Genomic DNA, 16,092 nt, shown 5'->3' with positions numbered 1-16,092 from the left:
ACCGACTAACTCAGTCAGTGAAAAAGGCTCATAAAAATTCCTCCCGATGATGGGAGGAATTTTTATGGGTCGATGGGACTCAAACTCAGGTCTTTTCCACCCGGGGTGGGGAGCACGGCGATCCTACCAACTGTGCTATCCACGAGGGATTCACGTGGCGTACTAGTATCTTTCATTTTCACTTGACTTGTAATAATAAGTGAATTTAGAATATGAATACATAGAAATAAATTATTGAAAAAAATTAAACAAAACATTGCACCATATCTTGCAATTTAGAAGTTAAATTATATTAAAATGAAATATTTACAGTTAAACTTAATTAAGTATTTTAAAAAAAATGAAATTTGTTTCTGTTTAAACGATGACTTATTTGAAAGCTTGTGTTCATTGTAAGAATTTCACGATTTCGATGGTTTATCTTTTAGTACATACAGTAATTTCATGTTAAGGAACTGTTTTTTTTTTTTTTTTTAATTAGTAATATTCTAGGATTTCGTACTAGCTCTCTTTGGACTGTTGATTCTTCAAATATCTAGGCCGCATTGATTTCTGGTAATGTATACGATAAGCTGACATGAAAATTTCAGCCGCGAGGCCTCTGCAGATACGAGTCCTTGGGCGGTCACCCACGTCGCTTACGCCCTTCGCTACCCGTGGTAACATTCTTCGCATCGTTTTATTTACCTTGTTTATAGTTGATGTCTGCAGCATTCTTAGTTTAAAATATCATCAAACCGCAATATGAACGAGTTGCGGTATACTATATTCTGTTCACTCTTACTTTAATCCTAACATAAACAATATACTTCATTGAGTAATGCTCTTATTTGTCACTTTCCGAAGTAGCATTGTATATTTTTTAGAATATTGTTCGGTCAGTTTGCTGTTCTGCTGAACGAAATATCCAAGTTTCCGGGAAAAAAAAAAAAAAAACATCAACCCTCTCCTGACATCGATTAACTCGGCCAGGTTGTGAAAAAAATGCCCATAAAAATTACTTTCGTCATTGACGGGATTCGAATTCAGGTCTTTTCCGCCTAGTGTGGGAGGACGGGTTATAATCACTACGCTACCTTGTTCAGTTAAAAATATAATAAACGTAATTTGTAAGTGCCAGTTATACTGTGATTTTGCCAACTTTTTATCCACACTGTACTACTTATCAAGTTTTTTTCCCAGTTTAATCTCTGTATTTAAATAATTGTATTTTGACTTCTCTAAGGAGCAGTAGTAGTAGAAGCTGGCTTAAAGTTATGCCAGGAAATGATGTTTTCATATATCACAATAATGTACATTTACCATCTTTGTTAAAATGGAAAGATGTTCTAGCTATATCCATATTTGTTAAATTTTACTGCTTCCTATGTTTCACTTAATTTGAATGTTTTTTCCTTATTAATTTACAGGAAAACATCTACTAATACCAGCTTGCGCTGTGTATACCTATTTTGTTAATTTTTTTTTTTCCATTTTTCTTTAAATGGCTGTAACATGATGTGAACAGTAACGTTAAAAACAATTTCCATCATGTAATCAAGATTCACGCATCCTTTCTATTGTTTTTAACTTCTCCCTTTTTTTAATATACTGTATAGAAGATTATTCCAGGGCTGTCAATCCACATTACCCTAGGCACCAGGTGCAACTGTCTCTCCCAGAACTGCCACAACAGAGACGGGAAACGCCGTACCGAATGTCGTTTACAGAAAGTGTTCAGTATATATTTCCCCGCCATCTCTCTAAGAGGCATTTGTGAAAACCCTCGTAGAACATTGGCTTAGGTTGCGTGACGTCATCGCCAAGCGACTGATGGTGCGCATGTGATGATGGCTCTCCACGCGCCACTAGCCAGCACCTGTTTATGAACAATGCGGTGCACAGAAGGCGGCGAGAAAGAGAGATAGTCTTTGTCATATGAAGATAGAGCTGGAGATCTTGCGATGAGATCTATAAGTTGATTAGAAACGTGCTAGCTAGCTACAGTACAAAATGTCTGTTAGATTAATCAACGTACAATACACGTAAGAAAGGACAAATGATCCATTTTCGATGGATCATAAATCTGGATCCTTGTTAATATTTGTATGTTTTTGTATAGCCGTGGAAATGTATAACCATGTAAAGTTTAATATCCTTTTTTTTAGCATGTTTTCCCTCCCGGCGTTTGTGGTATGGGTTCCATTGTCATGGTCAGAGAACAATGCTGGAAATTGAAGGATTAGCGGTCCTCTTTAATCTCTGTATCCGCTCATCGGTTTAGAGGCTTGCACCCTTACCAACTGGAGTATATTTGGAGGAGAGAAAAGGGGGAGGGAATAATCGAGGAGTGGCCTGCTTCACTTCCCGTCTCGGCACTTCCCTTGTGGAGATGGAAGCGGATGCGGCGACGGACGCAAGGAGAACTGTTGCACTTGCATCGAGTATGAGCTGTCGGTTGTCAGCCATGAGGGAAGCGTTTGGCGGCGTGGAGGGAGAGTGACGCGCATACACAGAAATGACCCAAGTACAAGAGAACGTTTATAATTTTGTGCAACTTTTCCTCAAAAGAGAGGAAGAGATGGCAGACCGGAAGCTAACAAAGAAGGAAAGGGATAGTCTACTGATATTTGATGGGCAGGTCAAAGGTAAGAATAGGTCATACTGAATTTCCTTGTATTGCATGCTTAATATTCGATATATTCCTAAGAATAGGTCGACAGCTTTGCATGGTTTGTCTGCGCTTTCACATTAATTGCTGATGCATAGATTAAGAAAAATTATTCAGTAATCATGCAGAGTATGTTCTGTTCCAACTATTTACGTTCTCTGACAGAACCTTTTCCTAATCTATCAGTGTTAACCAAATCATTTTTATATCCGTATATAAAATATCTTCGCTGCCGTGGGTTATTTTTCTGTGCTTTCGGATAAGCATTAGATGAATGACAAACAATTAACTCGCTAATTAAACGTGTAACTTATGACTGAACTGGGAAACTGTAGACAACGAACTGTGGTGAAAATCGATAACGGACGCCCAGCTAGCATGGAGAGAAAAGCGATGCTTTTGAAACGGGTGTCAATCTTATTTTATCCTCGAAAAATTCCAAGCTCCACCTACATTAATTAAATTATAATATTTTAATAATGTCCATTCCACATGCACAATAATAAGTTTTGTAGGATGTTAACCTTGTACGGATGGCAACGGATGTGACGTTCAGAGATACAGCCGCCTATCGGAAGTTACTGGATTATCTGCATAGTGTTTGGAAAGACGCTCCTAAGCCTATTTTTAAAAATAAAGCCACGTGTCTACGGAGACTTTACCAGGTACATAAACAGTATTCATAGAGCAATGGTTGCTTTCTTATGCATCAGTTGGATGTGAGCATTATGGTCTTGTCGTAATAGACTTCCATGAGGGTAAATGTTTAATGTGGAAAAAAAAAAAAAAAAAAAGGGATAATGTGAAAGGCTAACAAAAGGTAGCGTGTTAGAGAATAGTGTACAGTTTTTTTTTTTTTTTTTGGTAGCTTTGTGGGGAAGGATTTGTTAAATAATAAATATTAGTTACTCTATTATTATGTAATAATAATAACATTATTATTATGTAATAATAATTCGTTAACTTACTGCGGGGGATTAAATTAGCATTTTAATTTGAATTGCACCAAATCCAGTATTTAGTGCTATTGATTTTAACCGTATACTGATGAACAGTAAAACCAAATCTTATCGAATTAAAAATATAAAAGAAAATATGTACAAGAAAACTGAAGTTCAAATATATTGGTTTATTTCGAAATTTAAAAAGGGGACGGAAAGAAAATCTGAATATCATCATATATCTGAAAATATTCTGAATATTACAATCCTCAATAAATCCGAATTTTAAGTCTGTTGTCTGTTTCATGTCTGTTTTAATATTCACTTACTTTGTTGTTCTAATTGATATTCGATGAAAATGAGATAATTATATGGCGAATAAGGTTGTATGGGACGGCATTTAAAAAAATAATATCAGAATTGCGCAATATGTTTTCGTTGTGTATGAACATTACTCACAAGGAAGAAGCGAGCGAATGTGAAACTTTTGCCGTTAACACTGAATCGATTGAGAGGGAGTAGAGCAAGTTCCCAATTACCGAATCGATATCTGTGAATACTGCATGCTGTAGAGAAAGAGATTCAGTTGGTCAAAATTGTCGTGACTTTATCAAATGTGTTTTGATCGTTACATATGATGTTTATTGTTAAATCATTGAAGATTATTTGAAAACTCTTTTTCTGTGATATTTTCGCTGTTTACATAAATTAATGTAAACAGTGAAAAAATTACATAAATTAACATAATCTTTGACACTTTTTTTTTACATGGACATATCCATAGAAAAAAAAATCAGTTTCTATTTTTTTTCCCTTTTCTATTACGAATGAAATAGCCAAATTTACATTTCTTAGCGTATTAGATGCAAATTTTAGATGAAATATTTTAATATTTAGAGGCAGTTCAGTTATATGATAATGTGCTTCTTTATTAAAAAAAATAAAGTATTGGGTTGTGTTACGGAAAGGATTTGAAAAAAATATATATATACGAGGCCTCTTCTTGGTGTGAGACTGATTATAGTGTGTACAATATAATAATGGATAGTGAGCGAGTGACTGATGTGATTAATTGATTTGGGTCATTCATTTGAATGACTGACTCGAGTCATTGAGCAAAACCATAGCCACCTAACCATGTGCCATTGTTGAAAGCCAATACTGTATGCCATTTCTCTAGTTACAATAACAAAATGTCCAGATCCAACTCAACTTGGCAGGAACTTGATTCTGCTATAGCACATCTTGTTAAAATGTGAATTGTACAGCATCCATCTACGCACGAAAATTCACTCAGTTGGTGAAAAGAAAAGTTAATTTATTTCACTGTTTTTCTAATGAGTTCAAAGCAGATTTTGCATAGTCGCAACATCAGTTCTAAATTAGAGAATTTTCTCGAAAGTGGTACAGACTGTCCCTGAGAAGCATAGCTGGTTGGAAAATAAAAAATAAATGTTTAATTTTTTTATTTTATACTACGTTTTACTATTTATACGTTCTTTAGTTTCTTATTATACTGTACATTATTTGTCGTCTATGCATTGTATTTTTTTCGATGTCTTCATGATTTAATGTGTAATTTTATTATTATGCTTTTTATTTCTCAACGCATTAATTACAATGCACGAAAAAAGAAAATACAAAACATTAGGATTTTCCTTGTATTATATGAATAATAAAAAACTAATAAAATAAATACAATCAAATTCGTAGACTGAAAAAGTGATGTTTCTTGATTCGAATTTTTAAAAAATATATTGAAATAAAATTTGCAATCAGTTGTAGTAGCATACCCTGATTCCTGCCATTAATCACCCTGCCAGCCCGTATGTCATCAGCAAATTTAGACATCAAATTCGATATGCCTTCATCAATATCATTATTAAATATTAAAAATAATGTAGTTAAAATATTAAAAAAATAGGGGCCCAGCATTGAATCTTGAGGAACTCCACTAATAGCATTAGTTCATGAAGAGTAGTGGCCATTAATAACTACAATCTGTCTTCTGGCACTCAACCATTCCTTTATCCATAGCAGTAACTTTTCCCTAATGCCGCACTGCTCCAATTCATATAGCAACCGTTCATGGTGAACAATATCAAACCTTTACTGAAATCTAAGTATGTGATGTCAGAATTATTTTTCTCCCAGTTTCTTTGTTTACTTCGTCATAGTGGCTAATCAGGTTGGTCAGACAGGATCTCCCCTTAGAAAATCCATGTTGTGATTTCCGTATATCTGCATTCCTGTGAAGATGATCCTGCAGTAGTTTTTTAACCACTGACTTCATTATTTTCCCTTGAACAGAAGTCATGCCTACAGGTCTGTAATTACTTACATCGTAATTACCCTTTGATCCTGAAATTTATGAATTTGATATTAAAATTGGACTGCGTTACCATTTATATTTTACTATTTCTGAATTTAAATTTTTCTTAGTCTGCTGTTATTTCTCAATGGGAAAACTATTTCCCCCCCAATTTAGCCTAAAAACATCATCGGTTTGCTTGAAGCGGAAGTAAACCGTTTCTTTCTCTATTATTATTATTATTTTTTTTTTTTTTTTTGAGGAAAAGAATGTAACAAGCAACGTACAACCATTGAGTACAGTGGTTGTATGTCGCTTTTCAATATGCGCGTGTACCTGTGTTGTAGCCGAGTGGGCAGGAGAGGGAGTGCAGTAGCACACGCTCTTTGAGTAGACCGGGGTTCAAGCCCCTGACTGCTGAATACGGTCGATTTGCCAACCAGCACTGGACCAGCGTGGCAGATTATGGTCCATTTCCCTCAGCATGAATTGTTGAGGAGGCTTCCATCCTGCAGTGGGTTGATAATGGCTGCACTTTACTTTTTACCTGTGTTGTTGTTTATTTGGTTTTTAGGAGCATTAGCAACTAAGGCCATATTGCTCCGGGATATGCGGTGGTCATTCCCTAACCTTTCCGCATCCTGCGTATTAGGTGGTGACGGGCTCGAATCCCGGTCTAATCAAGAAGCGTGTGCTACGGAGGCACCTGTGTAAAACAGCTGGCCAATTCGAGGGCAGTTTGTGTTGCATCTATTCTCACTTACAACTATTGCGGTTGTTGTGTTTCTTCTTCCAAATAAAATATCGGTTTATGTTCATTTCAGAAGTATACCGATCAGTGTTGAATCCAGGGGGTGAGTTTTACTCCCGGTGGAATAAAATCTCCCCCCCGGTGAAAAATAGTAATTTTTATTTTATAAAACACGAATTCAATAAATTTATGTCAAATAAACAACACGAAAAATCACATCAACTAAGTGTGGGACTTGTTCGGTGATACACGGCGAAAATAAATCACTAAAATTCAAAAGATACGAAATTTTCAAAACAAATGTGCATTATTTCTGGCTTCACAAATTGTAACTAAACGCCACTATTTCAAGTGTCCGCATTTTCGTTTTATGGTTTTCAGATTCCTTTTATTTTCACACAAACTATCTCTTGATAGTGTTTCATACAAAACGTCTACTTGTGACTAATTCTTTGTTTGTATATCGCAAACAAGATTGCAGGCCGCGAATAGGTTCACCTGAATTGGTTCCTGACAGATGCTATTGTAATTATAAAGTGTCCCGCGGCTTTCAGGGGAGTCTGCAGCCACTAATTCAATCGTCAGCAGTTTCACTTATGGTTTCATATTCCTTGTTTTTTTTTTTGTTTTTTTTTCACAGCAAGAGTCTACTTGTGGCTAATTCTTCTTTTGTATACCCCAAACGAGACGGTTTGGTCGCAGCCTATAAAAAATACATTTTATAACCTTTTTATTATATATGCAGCTGTACTGTAATATTGCAAAATTGCATGAAGATAAGCTGAGAGCCCGAATGAGTTATCGAAAAAATTAATAAATGATTGCTACATTTGCAGGGAAAAAGCAAAGAAGAATAAGATTATTACAATACAGATTTCATGTTTGATTATAATTTTTTTTTTTTTTTTTTTGCAAATTTTAATCTGATTTTCATATTAAGCTGTGATTATTGTCAGTAATGAGGTTTTTGAGAACAGACTATTAGTATTTAGATGTTAAATAATAAATATTTCCTTTTGTTTTCTCATTTTCTTATTATAACATTTGTAAATATGCATAAATATAAATATGCTGATTTGTTTGTAATATATAAATACGTTGTAAATATTAAATACTGATACCGATGATATTTTTAGGGTAAGCAGAGGACATAGAACTAGTTTTCCGTTAAGAAAAGAGCAGTTGATTAGGCAAAATTTAAATTTAGAAATTGCTAAATCTAAACTGTTATACTTAGTCCCATTTGAGCTCAAATGGAACAAAAATGGTCCAAACAACTAGCCTAAACCTAAAAATGAGCGAGCTAGACCCTAGTGCCTTCTAAATGAAACACCCTGTGTACATAATCTTTATTACAATAGCTGTGAAAGTACTTTTTAAAGATGCAACAGGCCCACAGACAGTAACTAGGGGTTTAACAGATTGAAAAATAACAAGTGAATTTAAGTTAATACAAAGAAATCATTAATGAAAATTAGGGAAAAACAGATAACGACATAAATTGATTTGCCAGTTTATAAAATTGAGATAAATTATGTATAAATTAAATTTATAAATAAACTTAGTTATTTATTTTAAAAAACCGTAAATTGGTTTCTCTATAAGAACTCATTTGAAAGCTCACTTTAATAAATTGGCGATTTATGTTTAGTACATAGAGTAATTTCATATCAATGTTTTATTTTTTAAAACTATAGAAGTTTTACAGGATTTTGTAGTGGGCTCCCTTTGGACTGTTGGTTCTTCAGCAGTCCAAAGGGAGCCCACTTGGACTGTTGGTTCTTAAAATATCCAGGCTAAATGAATTTATGGATATGCACATCATAAGCTGACATGAAAATTTCATCGCCGAGGCCCCTACAGGTACGAGGTTCTGGTTTTGTTGCTCATGCTGCCATTCCCTTCGCTGATAGTGCATGAAGTTCCAACGTTATAATTGTGTTTATATACCCATTGTGCGACCAGGCCTTCACGACTAAAAACATACTCATTCACGATGCTATTCACCATCCAGCCCATTTGTACTTACAGTGGCGGATAAAAAAAACTGCATCACTTGTGAATTTTGCAAATGTGTTTTGCGCTGCATTGTGTGTTGCAGAAATGTTCGAAATGCATTTGTTAGATGGGATATATATCTCTTTGAATGAAATCCAATAAAAAGACTTCACCTGATGGAGTCTTTTTATTGGATTGCCATAAATATCTACCCAAAGGGTAACATGCGTAATTAATGGAAATATGAGAAATCATGCAAATGGCAACCAAACATGCATTTTATTGCATTTACGTGCACAAATTGAAATGACAAGTTAACGTAATAGTATTATGTACTGTAAATAAGCAAAACAAGTCCTCAATATTTTGTTGTTTATTCTCGAGGCTGCAATTATAGCCTTGCAACGATCTGGCATAGAGTTAATCGACTTCTGGATATATCATTGCCCAATTTCGTGGTACCACACCTTTACAATGCTCTCCTGCAGCTGAATCTTAGTTGGCTTCTTCTGAACAATTTTAGACCACATTATGTACCAGCAATTTTCAATTGGGTTCAAATCTGTCCTGTTGCTGGGCCAGTCCAACACTGTAATGCCAGAATTTATGAGGTATGACTGCCCCTTAAGGGAGAAAAACGAGGGAAAGCATTGATGTAAGTATTTTTTTAAACCTTGTGAGGCAAGAAGACAAACTCATCATTGAATCTAAATAGCATAAAAATTATCAGTTTTGCTGTGTGGCAAGGTTCTGAGTCCTGCTGAAAAATGCAGTTTTGGACATCTGTGTGGTGATCCCTATTAACGAGTTTCAGGCACTCCTCCAAGATAGCAGTGGAGGTTTCTGTATTCACCGTTCCGTTAATAAACTTAATTCGCCCCTTTGCTTGTTACGCATCCCCAGTTCATTTGACCGGTGGAGAACTTTACAGTCGGTGTTATGCAGTCAGGATGGTAGGCCTCCGATTTTCGTCTTCTGACATATCGCTTCCCATCTGAGCCATGCAGGTTGAATTTCGATTCGTCAGAAGAGATGACTGTGTCCCATTGCTCTTTTGTCCATGAAACATGCGTTTTAGCCCAAGCAAGTCGTTTCTTCCTCCTTTGTTGGGTTAACAAAGGCTTCTTGGTATGCAGACCACATTCCGAAAGCGGTCTTTGGATAGTTCGTGCTCTTGTTTCAACACCAGAGGCCATCTCAAGGTCCAGTTTTAGATCAGGAGCACTAGCATGGCGATTACGAAGGCATAGCCGTTTCAAATATCGATCTTGGGGAGGCGTAGTCACTCTCTTACGTCCTGATCCAGGTCTTCTCTTCACATCACCGGTTTCGCGCTTAATTTCAGAACCTAGGATACTGTTGACGGGTGGCAGCCTATTTTATCAGCGATAGCACGCGTAGAAAGCCCTTCCTGGGACAGAGCAACACTATACTTTTTTTTTTTTTTTTTTGGTGTCAACTGAACGAACCATACTTACACCTCCACAAAACAGGATATTAATGAGCGTGTATACCCTTCCAACGCTGTATTTATAGAAACGGCTGATGCCAATACCTTGCAATTACTGTCTGATGCAATAGAAGGCGTTATCTGACGCAATACCTTTGCTTTGCGACAAACAAAATGACTGTAATCAAAATCTTTTGTTTCACTAAAAATGTTACTTTTTTTAAGGTGATGCAGTTTTTTTGTCCCCCACTGTATATTCAAACATTTTAAATATGCATATGCTAATTATAAATTTTAATAAGACTAATAATATAAATTAATAAGATAACTTACGTGCGGTTGTTAAATGGCGTTTGCATTTTAAAAAGCTATGGAAACACCAAGTATAATATTTTGTGTAATTTAATCAATTGTAATAAAACAATAAAAACAGTTTTATTTTATTTTATTATTCTTAATTAATTAATTTATTTAATAAATAAAATAAACAGTAAGGAGGTAAAAACATTTAAACAATAAAAAATATATCTGCAAACTTTACAAATCACTTACATATTAAACAGTTAAAAATTAAAATATTTATCTTAAAAAAAAATTATCAGTATGGCATCATCTGATGCCAACTAGACATAAATTTCTCTTAAAATATAACGAAAGTAATCATTTATTCATATTATAGCATAAGCAGCCATTTACTTCATACTTCTCAAAACTTAGCAGTTATTTGGTATGTTCTGGCTCATAACATTTGTATAATGGCGTATCAGTTTTAATCATAATAAGCAGGAATTAACCAATTAATAGTTCTCAACCTAGAGCCTTATATAGATAATTTAGGCTTCTGTTCCATTCATCCTTGCTTAAATTCTCCAATAGACTGACTACTTCATACATTCAGAATTTGTTCCTTTAAACATTCTAGGCAATAGATTTAATTTTTTTTTTTCCTTTCAAATATTACATTGGTGCCCTAAAGTTCATTTATAAACAAATTCTGAAATAAAGAAATATATACTCTTGATATTGAATTCTTGATATTGACTCTAGAATTCTACTATGAAAACTTTTCTGAAAGAATATTATTATTAAACGGTGAAATTCTCACTCTCATTCATTTTACTTTTCCCCCTTGTATACCTCAATAAGGCCTCCTCTAAAGTCCCTAGTTACGAAACGTAGGGAGTGTAATTACTCCCGAAAGCCAAATAGCTGTCACAGTAGGCTACGCTTGTGCTCTTCATAAGGCTAGCTCCAGAAATAAGAGCAGTTTTTCGTGTAAGGAAGGTCCTGGTAGGAGACTACCATGTTTCAGTTCATGTCCCTAAATCATCTTATCTTAGACATAATTCAATTGGATTCGGGTCCAGAGATTTGGCTGGCCTCAATCTGAAGAATATTTTCTCCAAGTTGAATCTTGTGTGGAAGAATATTATCCATGAAAATGAATTGAGGGCCTATGGCACTTCCGCAAAGATTTATGTAATCTAACGAACCTTGTAGTTATACGATTTGTACCTTTGATGACCATCACCACGAGATAATGGTCCCTTTCCCTAATGTTAGACGAATGGAGGTTCTTCTAAGATGAGAACACTTGGACAATCATTTTCACGACTGAATGTCGAGTAATGTGTAAATAAAATATTGGCTCACTTGTCCAGCAGTATTTTCTACACCAAGTTGAACTTCTTTGTTTTTTTTTTGTGGAGAGAGAGAGAGAGAGAGAGAGAGAGAGAGAAATTAACATGGACTGTTGTATATTCCATGCTTTTGGCTGTGCGAAAATAGAATTCTGGTGACAGCGAAAGGAGACAGAGGCAGACGTGTCTGTCGATATCGTCCATGTATCGTCTCGCTGTTGGAGCTAAATAGCCATCACCTTGAAATTAGAATTCTTGTCAGGTTATGACACTGATCATCTCAGTTCGCAATTGTTCAGACTAATCAGATGTGTTCTGATTAAGTTTCGATCAGTGGTAATGTTATAGTTTTATAAACTCTTTATCTGCTTGTTTTGAAGCCCAAAATCATATATTTGGATTTATATGTTAGATCAGGTACAAATTTTCAGTAAAAAATTACAGAGTTTCATTTTAAAAAAAAACATGGCTGTAATTTAAATTTTGAATATTAGTGTACTTTAAAGGTTCTCAGTTCGGAAACAAAAATTACAGTACTATTCGAGATTTAAATGATTACATATCTAGTGAATTATCTGAGACAATTCAGTTCATGAAAATGCAAGATTGCCAATAGCTCCTCATCCCAAGAACGTAAACTAATTAATCGTCGATGGAAGGGCGACTCTAATTGAAAATCTAAAAGCATGGAAAGTTTTACTATATTTCTTAAATGCCTACTCTTATTTTAGTTTCCAGTTTGGTGTAATGACACAAACTTCCAAAAAAAGATTCCTAGAACATTGCATTCGATAGTAAGGCACCACGAATCATTCATATGTTGGAAGCCGCATGCAGGAAATAATGTACTGTACACTTATCTCGGTTGCTTGATTGCGATAGCTAGTCGAGTAGCTATATTAAGACTGGAAGGATACTGTAGGGACATCTCACGGAATACAGAAACCAAAAATAAAAAGAAAACAGCTTCTTTTCCGAAAATCACGGAAGCTTAATGAAAGGAAGAAATGTCTCTTGGGGTGGGAAAAGACAGTCATGGTTATTTAGCTTTGCATGAAAAATCTCCTTTCAGTGACACTTTTTTCTCTCACACGTGAAATCTGGCATTTTCCATTTATAAGCTAGAGTCAATGGCAGAGTTTCTTTTTAAAAAGAAATGACATAAATCGCATTGCGCAATTGTCATTATCTGGTAGTTGTAGAACTGTCCTAGATTATTTTAGAACCTGAATTCAGTTCAGAATGCTGCTCAGCCTTTTATTTCTGGCTACACCCGAGCCGAAATCACTGGTTTAGAACATGCCATGCCGAAAATTTCCATGTCTTTACCTTGTAATAATACATGAAGATGAATAATTTTTGAGAATAAGCTTTCGGAGAATATTTTCGTTCTCCTATATAAGGTTGGATATTCTCCGTTAACTATTACATTATTACCCCAAACTAAATGCGCATGTGTGAACAATGGACACTTATTTGTAAGATTTCCACTCCAGGTGTGTGCTTATCAGGAATGGCTCGTAGTTTAAAAAAAATGTGGGGGGGGAGACCTTAAATATTACTATTCATCAGTCAGTTATAATCTTTTCATTGTTTAGTTAAGAATGGATGGCTTTGAGTATAAGTTATTTCTCCAGCATTAACTTTTCGTATTAAGGGATTTAGCCGGCATTTTTATTGCATTTTTGTACTGTTCATGAAGTTGAACAGCTCATTCCATTTCCACTTAAAATTTGCGATATTTTATAAATTATATGTCATAACGAAGATTAAAATTCAAAATATTTACTGACTTGTATCTATCCAAGTATGTTTCTGCTGAACGGCGACATATCATCCTACGGTTGCAGGTGGTGCAGTTGCATGAAGACCCCTGAGCTCGGGGTGGTGAGGGGGAAAGAAGCCAAAAGAGGAAAACAGAAAATTGAGGAAGTTACATAAAAATAAATAAATAAATTTCGTTGGATCAGGGTATAAGTAGCTTGTAATGATACGCCACTGCTGCTGAAAGTATATTTTCTTCCTTGGCCTATAGTCACATCTGAGTAATAAAAGTGGATTTTTTTTTTTTTTTTTTTTTGACTATTCAATCTCGTAATTGTATCATTGGGAGGCTGCCTGTATTGCTTCAACCCGACCCAAAGGACTCATTGTAAATGAGACCCCAGCGTAAATTGTAATAATAATAATAAGATTCTTTATTAACATAAATTTTATACAATAGTGATTCCTTACACAGAAAGCCAGAGGAATCTTACAATTCGTTGTTTATACAAGTGATTTTGTTTATAATAGAAAAAAAATTTAAATAAATTAATAATAATAATAACTAATAGATAAAAGCAAAGATGATAATCAAAATGTGAAAACGAAGTAGTAATTACAGCGAAAAAGGACTACAAGTTGAGCAGAACATGAAGGACATCGGCTAACTAAGATCGGCGCTTACATAAATGTCCTTTACAAACAGCAAGATAAGACAAGATGCCATCGCGATATCCCTTATCTATAGTCCACAGGTCGATGTCGATGTTCAACGAGTTGAGAGTGTCCAGAGTTACATTTGGGAAGTGTCTCTTGAAATTCTGTAACCGCTGGAGCCTTGAGCACAAGGAGGGGGTACTACGGAGATGTCTGCCTGGCAAACCCCAACCAACCGTGTTCCAGATATTGATGTGATCCTGCTTAGCTGAGCACAGATGAAGGAATGACATAAACATCGTATATTTATTTATTAGAAAACCACTACGATTTTAGCCTAGTGGTCAAGCTTTTTTTTTTTTGATTTGGTAGTTGTTGGCGCATCGGCTTCTGTGGCCATAATGCATCTCCCAAGGTTTTTGCAGTACTATGATCCAAGCCCTAGGCGGGATTCGAACCCGCGACCTTTGGGTTTCTAGGCAGGCACTTTACCCACCCGGCTAGCCCGGTCGGTAGTGGTCAAGCGCGAGGATACAGAAATACACGCGCTTTCAGTGACTACTAATTACGGTAATGTTCTTGTATCTTGTGAAGTAGAGTCCTTCATTCGGTTGAAAACCCGCAGGTTATCCATAATGCGGGTCGGGTCTTTATTTAATTTTGTGGTTAGTGGGCCAGGTGCGGTTTCATTTTTGATTGTAAATAATTGAATAAATTACTACTAAAAATTGGTATTGAACTCATAAAGTAACTGCTTTTATTAGTTTGTTGTTTTTTAGGCGCGTTCGCATATACAGGGTGTCCCAAAAATATTGATACAAACGTTTAGGGGAGGTAGGGAACATCTAAAGGAATGTGAATCGCATAGGAACCCATAACCGGAAACGTCACGGGAAAGTAGAAGCAGAGGCACAAGAAGCAGAAATGACACAACACAGTAATTAGTGGCAAACATTTATTTGATATAATATTAACAATGGAGTATGAGATGGATGCATTTCATGATGTTACAACAGATGCTCAAAGGTTCCACCATGAGACACGATGCATGCGTGACACCGATGCAGCATGGATTGGCGGACACGGTCGAACACACCTGGAGTTTCTTTGACAGTAGCAGCAGCGCAGACGAGTCTCGCCACAAGATCCATTTCCGTCTCCACAGGCGATTCATACACGATAGATTTGAGGCCCCCCCCCACAGAAAGAAATCAAGGCTCGATAAATCAGGTGAGCGTGGGGACCAGGCAACGGGTCCACCACGGCCAATCCATCGACGCCCAAAACGCCTGTTCAAATGGTCACGAGCACACCTTCCATAATGGGCAGGCGCCCCATCATGTTGAAACCAAAGTTGCGTCTCACATTTGCTGGAACATCGTCAAGTTACCCTGGTAGAACTTGTTCAAGAAAGATCCGATATTTAGCGGAGTTCATGCGGGATGGTAACAGGTATGGGCCGACTAAGCAGCACCGACCATACCTGCCCACACATTTATTGCGAAGCGATGTTGTGCCGCATGGGAGCGCACACCGTGTGGGTTGTCGTGAGCCCACACATGAGCATTATGCTGATTGAATAAGCCTTCCCGAGTGAAATAAGCCTCATCCGTGACCAAAACATAGGCTGGAAAATTCAAGTCTTGAACACATTCTTGGAGAAACCACTGCGCAAAAGCCACATGTGCAGGATGATCTTGGGGAGGCAGTAACTGAACACTTTCACACTGAACCGGTGTCACGCATGCATCGCGTCTCATGGTGGAACCTTCGAGTATCTGTTGTAACATCTTGAAATGCACTCATCTCGTACTCCATTGTTAATATTATGTCAAATAAATGTTTGCCACTAATTACTGTCTTGTGTCATTTCTGCTGCTTGTGCCACTGCTACTACTTTCCCGTGACGTTTCTGGTTATGGGTTCCTAT

The 16,092-nt window shown here is 36.2% G+C and overlaps 1 protein-coding gene across 1 annotated transcript in view; it reads left to right on the top strand.

The window, feature by feature from the left end:
* Positions 1–2,348: 2,348 nt before the first annotated feature.
* The window catches only part of LOC150088785 (SLIT-ROBO Rho GTPase-activating protein 1-like), a 431,497-nt gene continuing 417,753 nt past the window's right edge, over positions 2,349–16,092 (top strand). Inside the window, exon 1 of the mRNA XM_090369650.1 lies at positions 2,349–2,627. Coding sequence (XP_090225776.1) covers positions 2,498–2,627 — 130 coding nt within the window. The 5' untranslated portion in view covers positions 2,349–2,497. The remainder of the gene's footprint in view (positions 2,628–16,092) is intronic.

The sequence above is a fragment of the Mastigoproctus giganteus genome, chromosome 3 (genome assembly GCF_048544385.1).
Source record: "Mastigoproctus giganteus isolate SK-2022 chromosome 3, ASM4854438v1, whole genome shotgun sequence".
Lineage (NCBI taxonomy): Eukaryota > Metazoa > Arthropoda > Arachnida > Uropygi > Thelyphonidae > Mastigoproctus > Mastigoproctus giganteus.
This window is presented reverse-complemented; position numbering and strand designations above follow the sequence as displayed.